This window comes from Delphinus delphis, chromosome 7 (genome assembly GCF_949987515.2).
Source record: "Delphinus delphis chromosome 7, mDelDel1.2, whole genome shotgun sequence".
Taxonomy (NCBI): Eukaryota; Metazoa; Chordata; class Mammalia; order Artiodactyla; family Delphinidae; genus Delphinus; species Delphinus delphis.
This window is the reverse complement of record NC_082689.1, coordinates 55,558,667-55,578,897: the sequence shown is the minus strand read 5'-3', so window position 1 is coordinate 55,578,897 and position 20,231 is coordinate 55,558,667. Positions and strand designations below refer to the sequence as shown.

Here is a 20,231-nt window from a genome sequence, read left to right as displayed (position 1 = left end):
CATATTCCATCAGGGTATCACGTCACTCAGTATTAGGGATATATGTGACTAACTCACAATAGTGTTAATAGAAGTTGTGCATTTAAATTTCAGTGTGATAAGATGAACATACACCCTTAAGGATTATTCCATATTGGAGTAGTAATATTTGGAATCTTCATACATTGTGTAAAAATATGTGGACCAGAAGTCTTTTATGAGGATCAGATACACACACTCACACATTTATGTTTATATATTTGTTTCCAGTTGCTGTTAAAGTAGGCTGAATTCCATTTGGGACAGCGAGTGAATATTTTGATGATGTGTTACCTTTAACTTTATACATGCTAGAAATGGTAACTTTTAAAAACACTGGTTATGCTAGAGAACATTTCTGACAGGTTACCATGAAAGAAAAAAAAAATCCCAAACAAACCTCTTGTGATCCAGGATCTCAAAAAGATTGCTAGGTTCATGTCTATGTCATCTGCTCTTTATTTTTTGTTTGTTTGTTTTTTGCTTTGTTTGGTTATAGCATGGTTACCTAACTTAGCTTCTGGTTAAGATTTATTTGGTTACTTGGTCTTTTATGTAATATAGTTTCTTATTATAATCTGTAAGAATGTAATAAATATTACAGATTCAGATTCTCACTTTAAAAAAACAGATGAATGGAAAAAAAGACTGCAAGTGATTTTTCCTCCAGAAATCTCTCTCTCAACCCCCTCTTTTTTCCTTCTAAAAAGCTAGTTTGCACCTATTTTAAAAGAAGGGATCTACACTTTAAAAATAAACAAAATCCCAAAACCTTAAAGCCTTTTTTAAAAATAAATGTTTTATTTGGAGATAATTTTAGATTTACTAGAGGCTTTAAAAGTCTTTATAAAAATTCTATATAAATGGTGTGCCAAATTTTTCTGAATTGGGCTCACAGTACTAGGCCAGATGCTTGACTCTTAAATGTTATAGTCATGGGAGTTAAGAAGTTGCTACTCTGAAAACAATGAGAAAACAGTAAAAGACTTTTACTCAATTAAGCTTAATCCGCAGGCAACGATGTTAATTTAACAGACTCTGAGACACCATTTATGTTTTTTTGGCAATTTTAACTCTCTGGGTATAATTAAGGAAGCAATTACTAGTTTTATGCCAACAATTCTGGATGAATTAAGAATTAATTAAGAAACAATCTTAAACTTGGCATTGACTCCATATTTGGTTATAGTTCTGAATGGTTTCTGCATAATTAAAAAAAATAAAAGTAGAACTAGCCACCATTGGGTGTTCCTAATGAAATAAAAATTAATGAAGTAAAAAAAAAAAAAAATTAATGAAGTGATTTTACTATGTATAAACTGTACCATTGAAAGATAACCTAAACTGTGTGTAGTAGTAATTACATATAGTAATTTGAGTTTAAAAAAAAACCCAAGAAGGAGTTTGGTAAACAAAAAGTTGTTTGTGACTTTTTAAAAGATGTAGATCTTAATACCAAAATGTTATATGTGTAACATAGGAGATTTTAAAAACTAAAGTCATGGAAATGTTCACTTTCTTTTAGGATACTAAATTAAAGTAGCCTCTTGCTCTTATGAAAAACATAGATAAATTAGTTTGCTATTAACTTAAAATATGAACTTTTTTTCTTCTTAGGTCATGCTCTCAAACCTCAGGTTTCCTCTATTTTTACATCATTTTTGGATGGATTAAAAAAGTTTTATATTACAAAGGTAAGAATTTTTTTTATTGCTTAGGATATTAATTTTGTTTTCTGACTTCTCTTCCTCACACACACCTATGTTCTTCCACGTTGCTGTGTACATTTAATAATTGTTTTTTTTTTATGTTGGAGTAAATATTTAATCAAGTAAATCAATTATGCATTCAATTTCAGAAAATATAAAAGCTTTCCCAGATTTGAAGTTCCTAAAAATAACACTTCATTGAACAGTTTTAGCATATAACATTTTTTATAGTTTGAATTTTTTCCTTCATAGTAGATATCTAGAAGTGGAATAAAAGTATTCGTTTTTTTAAAACTTTTGACACATGACAATGCATATGTGCCATTTTTGGATTGCATCCTTGCTATTACATATGGGATTTTTTGTTTTGTTTTAAATTTAGTAAATCCAGGGGGGAAATAGTATTTTATTTTAGTTGAAATTTCTTGAAACTCTAATGAGACTGACCATTTCCCTGTATTTCCTAGATGTGATTTTTTGTGAATTAGTTGAATGTGGTTATTTTGCTAGGGGTAGCAACGTCAAACAACTTCTGTTTGTTCTTTTTGGGGGGTGCGGGGGGAATGGTTTAATGCCTTGCTGTGTGCCTTTTGAAAAATGAAATTATTAGATGCCTTTTTCATAAATGTTGTAAATAATTTTTCCAGTCAGTTGACTCCTTTTTAATAAGGTTTCTTTCTTTTCTTTCTTTTTCTTTCGGTGTAAAAGTTTCTGATTTTTATATCTTTCCTTTGATTATTTAATTACTTTTAAGCTTAGAAAAGCCTATCTTCCTCCAGAACTATGATTAGGACCATTTTCTTCTCTCTCTCACTTATTTGTTAAAAAGGAATTTTAAAACTTTTTGTCTTTATTACTGTTTGACTTTATTTCAATTTTATGATGTGAGATAAAAAACTAAGTTAATCTTCACCTCTTGCTCTACTGATTGCTAACTAGTTGTGACAGCACCTTTAACTAACCTGTCCTTGCTTTTCATTTTTGTTTTTTGTTTTTTGTTTCTTTTTGCTGTACGTGGGCCTCTCACTGTTGTGGCCTCTCCCGTTGCGGAGCACAGGCTCCAGATGCGCAGGCTCAGCGGCCACGGCTCACGGGCCCAGCTGCTCCGCAGCATGTGGGATCTTCCCAGATTCCCAGACTGGGGCACGAACCCAGGTCCCCTGCATCGGCAGGCGGACTCTCAACCACTGCGCCAACAGGGAAGCCCCTTGCTTTTCTTATATTGATTTGCCATGTCTAAGACATCTTCTCATATACTTATATAAGAAAAAGACATTTTTATGTAATAGCTTTTGTTCTTGAAAAGAGCTTTTGTTCTTGAAAAATTAAATGGATTTAATTGCTGTAGATCTAGTTCTCCCTCTTATTTTTTCAGAATTTTCCTTGTTATCACCATTATCTACCTGTTCAGTATCCTGGAAAATTTTTAGAAACTCATCATTTTAGGAAGCTCATTGAGGTTTTTATTAAAATTGGAATAAACTATCATATTAATTTGGGCAAAAGTCGACCGATTTATAATACTTAGTTTATGCATTTGGGAACATACGTTTCTCTCATCTTTTTTTTAGACATGTTTTCCTAATGAAGTTATGTATTTCCTTTTAAGATTATTCTTAGATGTTTTATATTGTTTTATACATAAGGTCTCCTTTGAAAATATTACTTAATAAGAAGTTATTGGTGGTATGTATGTAAGGGTGCTGCTGGTTTTCACTCCCCCCCAACATCCTGCTACTTTATTATGTTCTATCATTTTGGTAGTTTTATTTGATTCTTTGGTACAGTTATAATTCTTACAAGTTAATTTGTTGTATTTCCATACCAATATGTCACTATAATTGATACCTTGGCATACTTTAAAATGAAGTGTTTTTCCTGAGTGCTGTTCTATTGTGATGACCTAAATAGGTACATTAAGCATTCTTTTTGATTGACACATAAAGTCCCAAAGCTCAGATTTTGAAGAGCTGGTATGTTTGAGCTCAGATCAGAAGAAAAAAAGAGCAAAATGTATTTTGATTTACTATTTTGTAGACTAAGACTTATCTGTAATAATAATATTCTTTTGTAGTTTAAAGGATTTGATCCAAATCAGCTAAGTGTCGCTACATTACTGTTTGAGGGGGACCGTGAGAAGGTTCTTCAACATGAAAAACAAGTGTATGACATTGCTTCAAAATTTGGGTATGGCTTTCAGTTCATAATGCCAAGAGAAAGTTAAGCTAAAATTCTGATATCTCCAAGCAGTTGTTAATGTACACTTTTCAGTATTAAATTTATGTTAATATATGGTAGTCAACTTGAAATAATATGTTGGTTTACTTTTAAAGTTTGTAGAAGGCTAGACTGGTATGTTGCTCTTACTTGTCTAATCGTATACGTGACATAGTGAATCTTCTTATTGTATTTTTTCATTAATGGTAATTTTATATTATTTTCTATTTGTTGTGCTAAGTGAAATAGAAAAAAATTCATAGTCATGTTGCTATTTAGTGGTAATAGTATATGTATAAAACATGCTATAAGTATGTTTTTAAAAGGAAATTGTGTTTAATCAAAAGTATTTGATAAATTATCTATACTCCACTTCCTGTCACTTACTGTTTTGTGCTGGTATAAAGAAACTGAAAACATTTCACATCTGTAACCAACTGAATAATGATTGGGTGGTTTCTGTCTGTCCACTTGATGGATTATAAGATTGATCGATGAGAACTATAGTGAAAGCGCCATTTATCAGGACTACATGTTTTTCCTTTCCTTTTTAAGTACATAATAAACAGTTTTCTGGATACCAGTCTTTTTTTTTTTTTTAATTTCAGAGCTTAAAATATATCATACACATACATTATCCTTAATCTGAGTTCTTTGTAAATATTTACTTTTATTTCTTTTTTTCCCCTTTCTTGCTGTTCTTTATGAGAACAAATGAACGCTTAATTTGGAGCCATATGTCTTAGAATGCGCCACTTTTATGTGTTTTCCTCATATATAATGTTCAGCCCTTTGTTTTTAGGATTTTCTGAACTTAGTATTAAAGTGCAGTATTCTTAGAAAAAGATAATCTTGGGCCTAATTTTTACTTTACCTTTGTACTGTTTTTGAACATTGAAAAATAATCTCTCAGTTTTATTTTTACCCTATTCTGAAATTGGCAAGTGGAATTATAATTTTTTTAGTAAAAGGTGAAATTCAGTAATCTTTCACTTTTTCTTCTCCACAGTACCTTTTTGGGAATTATTGATGTTTTAGCTAAATTAGTTAAGAGTGCTGTAAGGTTTCATTTAATGAGCAGATGGGTTGGAAATCAGGTTATCTCTGAAATTTTTTGAAATGTTCATGTACATATTTTTTAGTTTCTAAGTTATGTGGAGTACATATATAATTTGTTTTAAAAACTTTTTAAACCCATCATACTAGTGAGAAACAAACACTAAAGGAGTTTTAAATGAAAACCTTTTACATCTAAATTAAATCTTTTGTATCTACTTAGCCTTAAATATTAGAGACTGAAGCTTTTAAAGTTATTTCATTATATATTTAAATGTTTATTTGGGATTTAAAAAATTTCCAGAGTCATTTGTAGGGAAATGGATGCTATAATATTTTAATCACTGTATGTAAGGTTAAATTTGCTTAATTTCATCTCACTACTCCCCACCCCCACCTCCAATACACACACACATACACACACTCAGAGATTGCACTTTGTGGGATCTATAGTTATAGTTCCAATTCAGAGTAGCCAGCAAATCATTACTAGTTAATAAGGTGCCGCATTTCCTGTTAGACTGGGATAGGATGATGACAAAAGACCTTTTTGTCCTAACGCACACATACTTTTTATAGGGCATGATCTGTCTCTTTTGGGGCCTCACCATTGATGCCTGCTATATACTAGATGCTTGATTAAATATTTATTGAAAGGATTTATGAAACTGAATACTTTATTTTTCCCTGACATCTTTTATGCTACTTTATTTATGCCTAATTACTGTGCCACCCTTGAAACGGTATATTTTAATCTTTAGGTATTTATTGGGACCATGTTGTCAGTTTTATTTAATTTGAGCCACCAACTATCAAGAACTGGCTTTTCATGTAATGCCAGTTTTGTTTTTCTCATGTAACACCAGCCATTTACAACTTGAAATAATAGTGAATCTTTCTTAAGGTGAATCCAGATCTCTTTGGATACTGATAACGAGGCCCCAGAACTATTGATTTAATTCCAGCAATTTGCTTAAACTAAACAACAAACTTGTATCAAATTCATCCATTAAAAATAGGTTATATTAAATGAGGTATGTCAGCAAGGGTAAAGCATTAAAAACTTAGACCCTGATTGGAGTTTCATTTTTTTTGCTATTATTATTTGCTACTTCTTAGTTATGTTTATAATTAATTTCTTAATATACTTTCATCTGGCACCCTTCTTTTAGATGCAAAAATCTGTGTTGAACAACCCTAGGCTATCACCAGGCAGGTGACTTAGGGCTCTTTTGATTTTTTGATACTTGGAAGTATATCTTCGCGTGGTTTTCCAGCAGTAGTCCCGGTTTTCCCCCAGTTCTCTCTAGGCACTAGTTCTTTGTTCTAACCACTGAAAGATTCAAGGATATTTTTCATAAGATGCTACCCTGCCAACCCTCATTCCTCAATCATTTCTCCTGCATAACTAGCTGGAGGAAAGCATCACTAAGTTTCTTTCTAATAAAGTTTTCATAAGTTAGTTTAGCTCATGTATTTTATTTTGAATTAGGGCATTGTCAATCTATTCTTTATTTTCTGTTCTTTTGTTTTATCCTGTTTCCACCACCTCACTGGCTTTATTTATTTATTTTAGAATTTATTATTTATTTATTGGCTGCGTTGGGTCTTTGTTGCTGTGCATGGGCTTTCTCTAGTTGCGGCGAGCGGGGGCTACTCTTTGTTGCGGTGCGCAGCCTTCTCATTGCGGTGGCTTCTCTTGTTGTGGAGCATGGGCTCTAGGCGCAGGGGCTTCAGTAGCTGTGGCTCGCGGGCTCTAGAGCACAGACTCAGTAGTTGTGGCGCATGGGCTTAGTTGCTCCGCGGCATGTGGGATCTTCCTGGACCAGGGCTCGAACCCGTGTTCCCTGCATTGGCAGGCGATTCTTAACCGCTGCACCACCAGGGAAGCCCACCTCATTGGCTTTAAATTGATTGTTTTTAATGAAGTACTCCCAACAGTTGAGAACATTTTTGTGAGTTATCTTAGCCATTTTTCCTTTTTGCCTTCCACATGCACGCAAACACTGTTAAATACCTTTGAACACATATGATCCAATAGAATATAATAGCCAAATGTTGAATAATCATACTTTGGTTGTTTATCTGTGGTTGCTAGTAATGTACTTTAACTTCTCTAAGAGCTAAGCGGAGTAAACATTACCTGTCACCAATCATGACAGATGCATTGACATTTACCATAGAACTTAAGGTAATATGCTATTGTTATTTTTAAAGGGTTATATTTAAAGTATTAATTTTAAAGTGCTTAAATTGTTTAATGTAATTCAACATGAGTGTGATTAGGTTCACCAGATGGTTCTTTTATATAACAAGATTATCTCTCATTCCTCTTTCAGTAGTCTTCCCAGTCCTTCCTCATGTAACAGCTTTAAGTTTAAGAACCTTGTTAATTGATATTTTAAGGAAGTAGGGGATGGATGTTGCTACTTTAACATAAGGCAGTTGAATTTAAGTATAGTTTTTTGGAGTGGCTGCAAAAGTGGCAAGTTAGAAGCATTTAATTTCTAAACCCTACTATTGTTTACATATTGTATCTTAAAGTAATTTTGGCTGGAAGACTAGATAGTTCTGAAAGCTAAAAAAAGAGAGGTTCCAAGAAGCTAAATTTGCAGGGAAACCTGTGATTCAGAAAAGCGAACCCAGAATGACTTTTATTCTTTTGGAGGGTTTATGAATTTAGAATGGACATCCAGTTTCTTCGTGCTTTGAGTAAGAAAATGCATATTTCTGTGTGGTTTGTCACACTAGATTCCAAGTGGAACAGATCTTTTTTTTCCCCTTGGCCAGATATTAGAAAAGGGTCTAAAGAAAAATGGCTTGACCTGGGACTGCAGAGTCGGACTTTTTCTCATCCTGATATATCAGGATGCTATATCTTATATCAGTAGGCCTGATATAGGAGAGACAGGCCTACTAAATGTTCATACCTGTTACTTCTCACCAAGTACATACTCAGAATGCACCTGAGTATGATTCCCAGCAATGGTCTCTTGCACCCTTTCCTAGTCTTCATGCTCCTTTCCTTTCCTTCTGCCGGTAGACCTAGCATGAACTGTGTCTTTCCTAGATCAGTAGGGTTTTTTCTCTCTTGGAGTTAGTGTCTGACTCAGATTCATATCTGCCTGAGGTTTGGGTTCATCTATTTTCCTCCAAGCACCTGCCACAGCAATTTTCTGACTAGTTTACTTTTTGTTTTGGAACTTTATTTGGCTCCCTACCTCAATGTAACATCCATACACATCTAACCCAGAATTGTCTTCTGTTTCTTCTTACTTTTCAATCTTAGCAGCTTGACCTAAGTTGTTTTCTTTGCTCATTAACATTCTAGTAACAAATGCCCCCTTTCATTTCATTATACCCTTTCCCCATGTAGTTCTAGACTAGAGCTGCTCCTATCAAGTCTTTGCCACTCCTTCTGGATGACACTAATTCGTGTATATCCAACTATAATACAAAGTCAGGAAATCTGATTTAGCCCATATGTCCTAGCTGAAAATTGCCTTACAGTATTTGTGTAGAACAAGGGTACATCTACATTGTATTACTTACTTACTGCCAAATTCAGACAAAACATCGGGGAAAGAAAGGATTTAACTGTAAAGGTGTTAACTGAATTCATAAGAGAAATGAGAAGAGGCTTAAATCACAGAGGTTCAAAACCTGAGTCTTAAGCAACACCATGGTTAAGGGCTTAGCATCCTGAGACCAAGAAGGCGCAGTTAGGGTATTAAGAAGAGAGACATAAAGATTAGCCATCAATCATGACTCAAGAAAGCCACAAGAAAAGATATTTTTCCTTTTATTTGTTTTTATTGAGGGATTTTTAGTGGGTACTTTGAGAATTTGGGATAAGTTTTATTTAATTGACTAAGACTACTTAAAATTTAATTTCTGCCTGATGATGGAAAAAAGCAAAATTAAAAACTATCTACTGAAGGTAGTGGAAATCAGTAATTATTCATAGCCTTTTAAAATTAGAATGACTTTAACAAAGCAGAGTACTTGGACTGAAATATATGTTATATGGGGTTGATTCTAACTAGATCACCAAATACAGCTTCTGTACAAAGCTACTTTCCAATTGAAATGGATGTGTTCATACTGTTGCTCTTGTACTTGCCTGTCTGTTGCTTCATAAATTTTAATGTATCTGTGTAAGTATGTTTTGTCTGTCTTTTAAATCATAAATCCCATAAAGTAAACACCTTGTCTAATACTCCAAATACTATGTGCTCAAGTATTCAGAAAACTTCTTGGTGTTTGGAAGATCCTAGTCAGTCATTGCAAATCTTTATATATGAATAAGACTATAATACATGAATATACAGGTAAAAATATAATATGAGTAAAATAAGAGTATTTTAAGTATGTTGTTATGCTTGTGACGATTATTTAAGCTTGTTTCTCGTGGCTAATTCTCTGTTCTTTTGACAGTATGAGTAGAAGTAGTTGAGTTCATATCAGTCAGTTTTACTGGTTTGGTAGATACAAAATTAATTACCAAACTGAATATTAAAAATATTTTTGTTATCCAAGACTATTCTCTTGACAGCTCATTGATACATTTATGATAAATGAGATTAAAATAAAAATGAGATGTAAAGTAACATATGTTAATCTGTTAAGCAGTTATCTTGAGGTATTGTATCAGTTTGGTTAGTTTTATATATTTTTAATAGTTCATTTGAAATATACTGACAGTGTATTCTTTAATTACAGTGGATTAGCAGCTGGAGAAGATAATGGACAGAGAGGTTATTTGCTGACCTATGTCATTGCATACATTCGAGTAAGTTATCTCATTTCTTTTATCAGTTTATGTTGCAAACAATACTTTTTCTATAAGTGAATAAAATTATTTTCTTTATTTTCTTAAATTTTAACCTACAGTAATTTAGCATATCATTGTACTCATATGAGTCCAGGATTTTTCTACCTTATAAAATTTTCTTTCATACCTTTACACTTTCGTGGTGGCTTATGAATTGCTCTTTCCAGTTTTGATATTAAAACAGAATTGTACTCTGGGTAAAAAATTTAGTATTATAAGTTACTTATCATATAAGTATTATATCTTGTACGCTATAAAATATATTTTCCTAGGTGAGGTGGTTCCAGATAGTCTATCTATTTAGTCACTACAAAGACAGACACTCTATTTTCTAATTTATTTTTAAAGAAAAGTTGATTTTAAAAGATTTCTTTTCCTTTCTCTAATCCCTCCTCCCCCAACTTCCCTATCTCCCTGGTCCTTTGATCCTGATGATCACTTTTTGGTATTGGTTAATTTGCTGTTTACGCCACTAAAAATCTGTCCTGCTAGTATTCTCTGCATGTACCTAGACAGTTTCTGGATAGAGACTCCATTCATTAGAGAAATATTTGAGTTCCTGCCGTGTGTCAGACACTCTGCCTGGTGCCAAGGGCACAGAGGAAAACAAGACAAAGTTTCTGTCCTTCTGGAGATTATATCTCACACTTGGGGCCACTTTCCCATGCTCTTTTGAGGTAGATAGTAAAGAGCCCAGGAGGTTGAATTAGAAACATGAAATACTAATAATGAACATGAAATACTACTAATATTATGGACTCTTCTGCATCTGTTGTAATTTCTTAATTTTGTTTATATGTCTTAACAGGATTTGGGTTTGGAATACTATGTATTAGGGGAATCTTTTGAGACTTCTGCTCCTTGGGACAGGTAAAATGAAATACCTGATATTATTAAAATATGCTATAGAATTGCTGAAGTAATTTATTGTGTGTGAATATGTAAAATTTTAAAGTTTTGTAAGGAAACGTTGAAACAAGGTAATCACTTTTATTTAACTTAATATCTTCATCAGAATGTCACATTTGCAAGCCATTTTTAAAATTTTAGACAGACTTGTCCATGTCCCATAGAAGGAAGTTATTACCGCAGTTTACATTTTAAAGAATTTTACTGAACACTAAATGTCACTATGTGGTTTAACTTAGCTTTGATTTAAATTCTTAAATGGTTAATATGCTTAAATGTTCTCTAAAAAGTCCCCCCAAAATATAACCTTCTTTTGTAGTATTTCATTTAGCTTTTGATATTTGTATGTACACTGTTAAGCAAGATATTAACTTGAATTTAAGTGATTTCTGAAAGAAACCCAATTTAAGAAATTATGTATAATTTCTGTTTTTAAATTATACACATATATACATACAAATGTTGGTTAGGGAATTAATAATAAAAAATGATTAGGAAATGTGAAGTGGTTATATTAAAGATAGACTTGTGAGTTAACTAATAAAAAATTCTTGAGGTTGTTAGCACGTTTTTAATCTAGTATACCTTACATTTTACTTTTTCTTTATAAAATTTACTATTTTAAATCTATAATAAAGTATATAGGATATAACAAATCCCCCTGAATATACCTGTTAGATGTTACCTATCTTAACATTTTTGTTCTACCCTAACCTCTTTTTTTCCTCCCCCAGAAAACTTTTTACTTTTCTACACTGTCTTCATCTACTATGGGTTTTGACTTTTGCTGTATTGATAATAATAGTCCATCAATTTGATAGCAATCAAATTTATAGTATCAATATGTTAGTCACAGCATTCAGTTTTTGATGCTAAATTTTAATAAGGGGAATAAATCTTATAAATAAAAAGAATTATCACTTCATCAACATCTGACATGTTTGAACAGCAGATATAGTTTGGGAGCTGTTCATAGATGTCTCAGAGACCATTTTAGTCTTTAATACCTATTCTTACTGGGGAAAGTGGGTTAGTGTAGTGTTACTTCTTCAGTAGTATGAATTTCCTTGTCATCGATTACTCCTTACCTATGATTGCCATTTTGTCTTTAAATTCTTCCAACTGTGGAAGCTAGTCATGCACTATCTTTTCATTTTTCTTTATAGTTTCCTTGTATATTCTTAAATACTTTTTTGACTCACTGACTATATCTGTTTTATACAGGGTTACGTACTTGGTTTTCATTTAAAACAACGTCTTCAACTGAAGTTTTAATAAATAAAATTAAGGGAAAGCAGCTGTATTCCTGACATAAAGTTTGTTACCATTTAGTAACTTGCTTTCTCTTTCAAACCTTTAGCTAGGTAGAGACCTTGTTTAGCAGCAACCCATGGGATCAGGGTCTTCAACCCTCACACATTATTAGGTTGCTTGGCCTTTTCATGCATAAGTTTCTTAAAGGATTATTGGTCTTACTAGTTTTTATGTATTCCTCTGTGGCCCTAGCACAATGACGGCACCTATTAGGTGCTCAGTGAATATTCTGCATAGACTCCTGTGAATGAACTACGGAATAGTGTAAGAATGTAGCCTTATAAAAACAGCTGCCTAAAAGGTCCGAGTTGGAGATTTGAAGATTTTAGAGACATCAGCTTGAGATTTGTGATTAAAACCAAAGGAGATATACAAACACTTAACAGGTAAATGGACGAAGAGAAAAGAAAGAAGACCTGAGAAAGAAGTCCAAGAAACCCCAACCTTTAAGGGATTAAAAACAAAGGATTCATTTAAGTTGTACAAATAAGCGCTAGCAGAGGAGATTGGGGAATAAAATCTAGAAGATTTGGAGGAAAACCAGTGCTGTGAGAGGAGCTGAGGGAAATTGTTTTCAAGGAGGAAATGGTCAATAGTGTTAAATTTGCTAATAGGTCAGGTAAGAATTTAAAAGTATACACAGTACGGGACTTCCCTGGTGGTCCAGTGGTTAAGACTCCTTGCTTCCAGTGCAAGAGGCTTGGGTTCGAGCCCTGGTCAGGGAACTAAGATCCTGCATGCCACGCGGCCAAAAAAAAAAAAGGTATACACAGTTTTGTTTACTTCCTATGTAGTGACTGGTCCAAATGGACTGTATTGACCTTTGCATGAGTTCTGTTAGAAAATACTTTCAGAACTCCATACAAATAATTTCTAGAAAGTACCTCATTCAAGTAACACTTGAATTCTGTTTTCTAGGGTCATGATAAAGAACTTGTTACTTTTATAAATTTGTAATATTCATGAACTCCTGTAGATATTAAAGTTTAGTAGATTTTATTTATATTTAAAATTTTATTTATTTGGTTGCGCCGGGTCTCAGTTGCGGCATGTGGGCTCCTTAATTGCAGCATGCAAACCCCCAGCTGCAGCATGCATGTGGGATTCAGTTCCCCGACCAGGGATCAAACCCAGGCCCCTTGCACTGGGAGCGCAGAGTCCCATCCACTGCACCACCAGGGAAGTCCCTTTATTTATATTTAAAATATCTGTTTTGTAAGTTGGATTTTCAAATTAAAGACATTAAATTTCAATAATCTAAATTCTTTATGAAAGATTTTTAAGAAACATGGATCCTTACCATTCTATAAATAAGGCATAGGTAACATTGATAAATTGTATCTGCCTGCAGCTCTCACAGAATAAAGCAGAACTTAACTTGAGTGCTATTTTGTAAAGTCAGATTTTATAAAACTTTCAGACACTATAAAAGTAAAAATTGACATGCTAATAAAACACTAAAACCTTTTTCATATTTATATTTTAATCAGTTATTCTTTGTTCTTATTGGAAATATGGATAACTTTAATGTGTTCAGTAAAGCATAATCCATTTAAATGTTATTGTTTTTATCAAATTGGGCCAACCTTTTAAGTTTCTTTGGTATCTTTTCCTTTCTCATGATTCTAAACAGACTAAGGTTTAAAACACAGAATCGGTGTCAATATGTACCCAGGATATTTATTGGAGAATAAAATGGCTGATATATACTTTTAAGAGTTTTATTTTCCAGATGAAACAGAATATATAGTTATAACAATATGTTACAGCTCACATTAAAAAACAGATTAATATTGTTAAATATTATCAATCTTCCCTCCCCTTTAAGAACTATGTCTCACTTGTCTGTTTTCATTGTTCATATTGAACATATTAAACTGTCTAGCATAACTTTACACATAGTTCATGTCCAGTAAGTCTTTGTTGAGCTGGATTTTAGCTTAGTGCTTGAAAATAGGCTGTTGAACATTTGGTATAGCACTATGATTATTAATTAAATTATTTTTAAATTAAGGAAAACTTCTTAGATGGGATATAGATTGGTATTCCTATAACCCAGAATTGAATTTTCTTTAGAGCTTTTTAAAAAGCTTTTAGAATCTTGTAATTAAATTTATTTTGAATTTGGATTTTCCTTAGCTTAGGAAACTGCCTTCAGGAGACTTGAGTATGCTCCTCTGACTACTGTCTTTCCTGTGACAAAAAGGGAAAGGACTTTGCTCCCTTGAAGTTATGAATGGAAGGCCAGTTTGAATGATCTTGTTCATTCTTGAAGGAATGAGTATGAAAGTTTTAGTTAAGAGAATTTCTGACTTGAATGTGCTGATAAACCAGCAATAATTAGATTTTTTATAATTATGTGAAAACTTAATATTGTATTCAATTATTTTTTCTAGGGTTGTAGATCTCTGTAGAAATGTAAAGGAAAGAATAACAAGGGAATGCAAAGAGAAAGGTGTTCAGTTTGCTCCTCTTGCTACATGCAGGTGAGTTTTTGTTGTTGTTCTTATACTTTTTATTCTGAAAAAAAAAAAAAAAACAACTTTTTTTTTTTAATTAATAGAGAAGTGTAATTTGTGAGCTGAGGAAAAGCTTCAGTCTGTTCCACTTAGCAAGCTTTCCTAAACTTTACTTGCCACCTTTTTAGGATTGTGCCACTAGGATTTTTACAGTAGTCCTGAGCCCGATAGGAGTAGAACACCCTTTCCTAGGAGTGAGCCTTCTCCTGTCTGGACAGCATGATGGTAAAGAGTGAGCCTTCTACCCTGTCTGGGTAGAGTGAGCCTTCTACCATGAGTGAGCCATGAGCCTTCTACCCTGTCTGGACAGCATGATGGTAAAGAGCCAAATGTCAGAGCTGCTGGAGTAAGAGAAGGACTCCTTCATTCACTGAAACTATAAATTACATATATGGTCAAGAAACTATAAATTACACACACATTCAATGCAGCTCTTTCTTTAACAGAGAAAAGGCACTTTAACCACTTTGTCGGCTGTTGATTAAATCAGTGGGTATGGAATATAGGAATGAGTGGAGCCAGAAAATCCAAATGAAGATTAACTTGTTGCTTTCTAATAGATCTTTCTGTGATAATGGAAATGTTCTGTATCTGCCCTATCCAGAATGATAGCCACAGCCACATGTGGCTGTTGAGCTGTTGAAATGTGGCTAGTATGACTGTGGAACTGAATTTTAAATTTTATTAATTTCAAATAATTTAAATTTAAAATGCCACATGTGGCTAGTATCTTCCATATGGGACAGTTATAATCCATATTGGAGCACAGTTAACTGATGATTTTGTCGTCTCTTAGTTAAATAGCAGAAGCCCCAAAGGAGGTTTTCTTAAGAAGGGGCACTTTGTGTTCAATCTTTTGATATTAATTTTCTGTGTGAACACCAGAAGATTAAATGTATAAAGATTGAATTGAGCATTTGACTTCTCTACAAAAGTTATCGAATTAATTAGAATAGAGAATAAAGGGAAATTAGGACAGATCATGAGAAGGGGAACCTTAAAGTAAATGATACAGTACTAATCTAGCACTTTAAAATTTATTGAACATTCTGTATTATATAACTGCTTCTCTTTTTTTTTTCTGTGTGTGTGGTTTTCAGGGATATAACTCCAATATTTAGAAACAAACAAAAAACTTACAATATAAGCATGAATAAAAGTTAGGTAATTTTCGAATTAACGTAGTATCTTTATTGTTAAATGCTGGACTCTGAAACAACAGTTGTGCTTCAGCACAACAGCATTTCTGTATATTTCTATTCATAATGATTGTTCTTTTGATTAGCCTGGAACCACTTGATATCAGCCTAGGAAGGCAGATCTGGGCCTTCCTTCTACTGCATCACCATGGCAACTTCCTGCTTAGTTTTAAAATTTCTTTATTTTGTAACATTGCATGTGTCTAAAGAGTGAAAGCACTGTTCTGCTATTTATTAGGAATTTAATCTCTTGGAGCTCTAAGTTTATCATTAGTAAAGTAATGGTAATATATCTCCTTGAAGGGACTGTTGTAAGAATGAAATGAGAAAGCATATAAAGGGCTATATAAATGGCATCGTATGTATTATTGTGACGTAGTTACATGAAGGTTGAGGTAGACAATCCATACTAGTATTAGTATGGAAAATTTGGTTATTTGTTTTTCTTCCTTAATGACAAATTCTCATGAAGGCATCCAATTGTTAGGCCCTCTTGATATGTTGACAGAGCATGATAATTTCTGTATATTTGCTTTGCAAGACTAGAAATACTTATGTACTCTTTAAACTGGAATCTCTTCTGTGATTTTTTTTTCCCTTTTTTTACATTCTCCCATCTTGTACTTTCCTGTTCCCATATTATGTTTCTTAATTCTACTTGTTGCCCTATAGGGACAGATACCTTTTAAAATTTGCTAGATTGTGCTTTCTTTTTTCTTTTAATACTGAACGTTATTTTTTTTCATTTTTAAATTTTATTTGTTTTTTTATATAGCAGGTTCTTATTAGTCATCAATTTTATACACATCAGTGTATGCATGTCAATCCCAATCGCCCAGTTCATCACACCACCACCCCCCTTTGGTGTCCATATGTTTGTTCTCTACATCTGAGTCTTTCCCCCCTTGGTATCCATACGTTTGTTCTCTACATCTGTGTCTCAATTTCTGCCCTGCAAACTGGTTCATCTGTACCATTTTTCTAGGTTCCACATATATGTGTTAATATACAATATTTGTTTTTCTCTTTCTGACTTACTTCACTCTGTATGACAGTCTCTAGATCCATCCGCGTCTCAACAAATGACCCAATTTCGTTCCTTCTTATGGCTGAGTAATATTCCATTGTGTATATGTACCACATCTTCTTTATCCATTTGTCTGTTGATGGGCAATTAGGTTGCTTCCATGACCTGGCTATTGTAAATAGTACTGCAGTGAACATTGGGGTGCATGTGTCTTTTTGAATTATGGTTTTCTCTGGGTATATGCCCAGCAGTGGGATTGCTGGATCATATGGTAATTTTATTTTTAGTTTTTGAAGGAACCTCCATACTGTTCTCCGTAGTGGCTGTATCAATTTACATTCCCACCAACAGTACAAGAGGGTTCCCTTTACTCCACACCCTCTCCAGCATTTGTTGTTTGTAGATTTTCTAATGATGCCCATTCTAACTGGTGTGAGGTGATACCTCATTGTAGTTTTGATTTGCATTTCTCTAATAATTAGTGATGTTGAGCAGCTCTTCATGTGCCTCTTGGCCATCTGTATGTCTTCTTTGGAGAAATGTCTATTTAGGTCTTCTGCTCATTTTTGGACTGGGTTGTTTGTTTTTTTAATATTGAGCTGCATGAGCTGTTTATATATATATTGGAGATTAATCCTTTGTCCATTGATTCATTTGCAAATATTTTCTCCCATTCTGAGGGTTGTCTTTTCGTCTTGTTTATGGTTTCCTTTGCTGTGCAAAAGCTTATACGTTTCATTAGGTCCCATTTGTTTATTTTTGTTTTTATTTCCATTACTCTTCCATTATTCATTAGGAGGTGGATCAAAAAACATCTTGCTGTGATTTATGTCAAAGAGTCTTCTTCCTATGTTTTCCTCTAAGAGTTTTATAGTGTCTGGTCTTACATTTAGGTCTCTAATCCATTTTGAGTTTATTTTTGTGTATGGTGTTAGGGAGTGTTCTAATTGCATTCTTTTACATGTAACTGTCCAGTTTTCCCAGCCCCACTTATTGAAGAGACTGTCTTTTATCCATTGTATATCCTTGCCTCCTTTGTCATAGATTAGTTGACCATAGGTGTGTGGGTTTATCTCTGGGCTTTCTATCCTGTTCCATTGATCTATATTTCTGTTTTTGTGCCAGTACCATATTGTCTTGATTACTGTAACTTTGTAGTATAGTCTGAAGTCAGGGAGTCTGATTCCTCCAGCTCTGTTTTTTTCTCTCAAGACTGCTTTGGCTCTTCAGGGTCTTTTGTGTCTCCATACAAATTTTAAGATTTTTTGTTCTAGTTCCATAAAAAATGCTATTGGTAATTTGATAGGGATTACACTGAATCTGTAGATTGCTTTGGGTAGTATAGTCATTTTCACAATATGGCTTCTTCCAATCCAAGAACATGGTATATCTCTCCATCTGTTGGTATCATCTTTAATTTCTTTCATCAGTGTCTTATAGTTTTCTGCATACAGGTCTTTGTCTCCCTAGGTAGGTTTATTCCTAGGTATTTTATTCTTTTTGTTGCAGTGGTAAATGGGAGTGTTTCCTTAATTGCTCTTTCAGATTTTTCATCATTAGTGTATAGGAATGCAAGAGATTTCTGTGCATTAATTTTGTATCCTGCAGCTTAACCAAATTCATTGATTAGCTCCAGTAGTTTTCTGATGACATCTTTAGGATTCTCTATGTATAGTATCATGTCATCTGCAAACAGTGACAGTTTTACTTCTTCTTTTCCAATTTGTATTCCTTTTATTTCTTTTTCTTCTCTGATTGCTGTGGCTAGGACTTCAAAAACTGTGTTGAATAATAGTGGTGAGAGTGGACATCCTTGTCTTGTTCCTGATCTTAGAGGAAATGCTTTCAGTTTTTCACCATTAAGGATGATGTTTGCTGTGGGTTTGTCGTATATGGCCTTTATTATGTTGAGGTAGGTTCCCTCTGTGCCCACTTTCTAGAGAGTTTTTATCATAAATGGGTGTTGAATTTTGTCAGAAGCTTTTTCTGTGTCTATTAAGATGATCATATGGTTTTTATTCTTCAATTTGTTAATATGGTGTATCACATTGATTGATTTGCGTATATTGAAGAATCCTTGCATCCCTGCGATAAATCCCACTTGATCATGGTGTATGATCCCTTTAATGTGTTGTTGGATTCTGTTTGCTAGTATTTTGTTGAGCATTTTTGCATCTATATTCATCAGTGATATTGGTCTGTAATTGTCTTTATTTGTAGTATCTTTGTCTGGTTTTGGTATCATGGGTGACGGTGGCCTCACAGAATGACTTTGGGAGTGTTCCTTCCTCTGCAATTTTTTGGAACAGTTTGAGAAGGATGGGTGTTAGCTCTTCTCTGAATGTTTGATAGAATTCACCTGTGAAGCTATGTTTTCCTGGACTTTTGTTTGTTGGAAGATTTTTCATCACAGTTTCAATTTCATTACTTGTGATTGGTGTGTTCATATTTTCTATTTCTTCCTGGTTCAGTCTTGGAAGGTTATACCTTTCTAAGAATTTGTCCATTTCTTCCAGGTTGTCCATTTTATGTGCATAGAGTTGCTTGTAGTAGTCTCTTAGGATGCTATGTATTTCTGCGGTGTCTGTGGTAACTTCTCCTTTTTCATTTCTAATTTTATTAATTTGAGTGCTCTCCCTCTTTTTCTTGATGAGTCTGGCTAATGGTTTATCAATTTTGTTTATCTTCTCAAAGAACCAGCTTTTAGTTTTATTGATCTTTGCTATTGTCTTCTTTGTTTCTCTTTCATTTATTTCTTCTCTGATCTTTATGATTTCTTTCCTTCTCCTAACTTTGGGTTTTGTTTGTTCTTCTTTCTCTTGTTTCTTTAGGTGTAAGGTTAGATTGTTTATTTGAGATTTTTCTTGTTTCTTGAGGTAGGCTTGTGTAGCTATAAATTTCCCTCTTAGAACTGCTTTTGCTGCATCCCATAGGTTTTGGATCATCGGGTTTTCATTGTCATTTGTCTCTAGGTATTTTTTGTTTTCCTCTTTGATTTCTTCAGTGATCTCTTGGTTATTTAGTAATGTATAGTTTAACCTCCATTTGTTTTGTGTTTTTTATGGTTTTTTTCCCTGTAATTGATATCTAATCTCATAGCGTTGTTGTCAGAAAACATGCTTGATGTGATTTCGATTTTCTTAAATTTACTGAGGCTTGATTTGTGACACAAGATGTGATCTATCTTGGAGAATGTTCTGTGCGCATTTGAGAAGAAAGTGTAATCTGCAGTTTTGGTATGGAATGTCCTATAAATATCAATTAAATCTATCTGGTCTATTGTATCATTTAAAACTTCTGTTTCCTTATTTATTTTCATTTTGGATGATCTGTCCATTGGTGTAAGTGAGGTGTTAAAGTCCTCCACTATTATTGTGTTACTGTCGATTTCCTCTTTTAGAGCTGTTAGCAGTTGCCTCATGTATTGAG

General features: G+C 33.5%; 1 protein-coding gene across 1 annotated transcript in view; it reads left to right on the top strand.

The window, feature by feature from the left end:
- Nucleotides 1-20,231, top strand: part of AGPS (alkylglycerone phosphate synthase) — a 139,184-nt gene that overhangs the window by 90,913 nt on the left and 28,040 nt on the right. Inside the window, exons 13-17 of the mRNA XM_060016531.1 lie at nt 1,636-1,712; nt 3,802-3,914; nt 9,723-9,792; nt 10,643-10,704; nt 14,454-14,543. Of these exons, the coding sequence (XP_059872514.1) occupies nt 1,636-1,712; nt 3,802-3,914; nt 9,723-9,792; nt 10,643-10,704; nt 14,454-14,543 (412 nt within the window). The remainder of the gene's footprint in view (nt 1-1,635; nt 1,713-3,801; nt 3,915-9,722; nt 9,793-10,642; nt 10,705-14,453; nt 14,544-20,231) is intronic.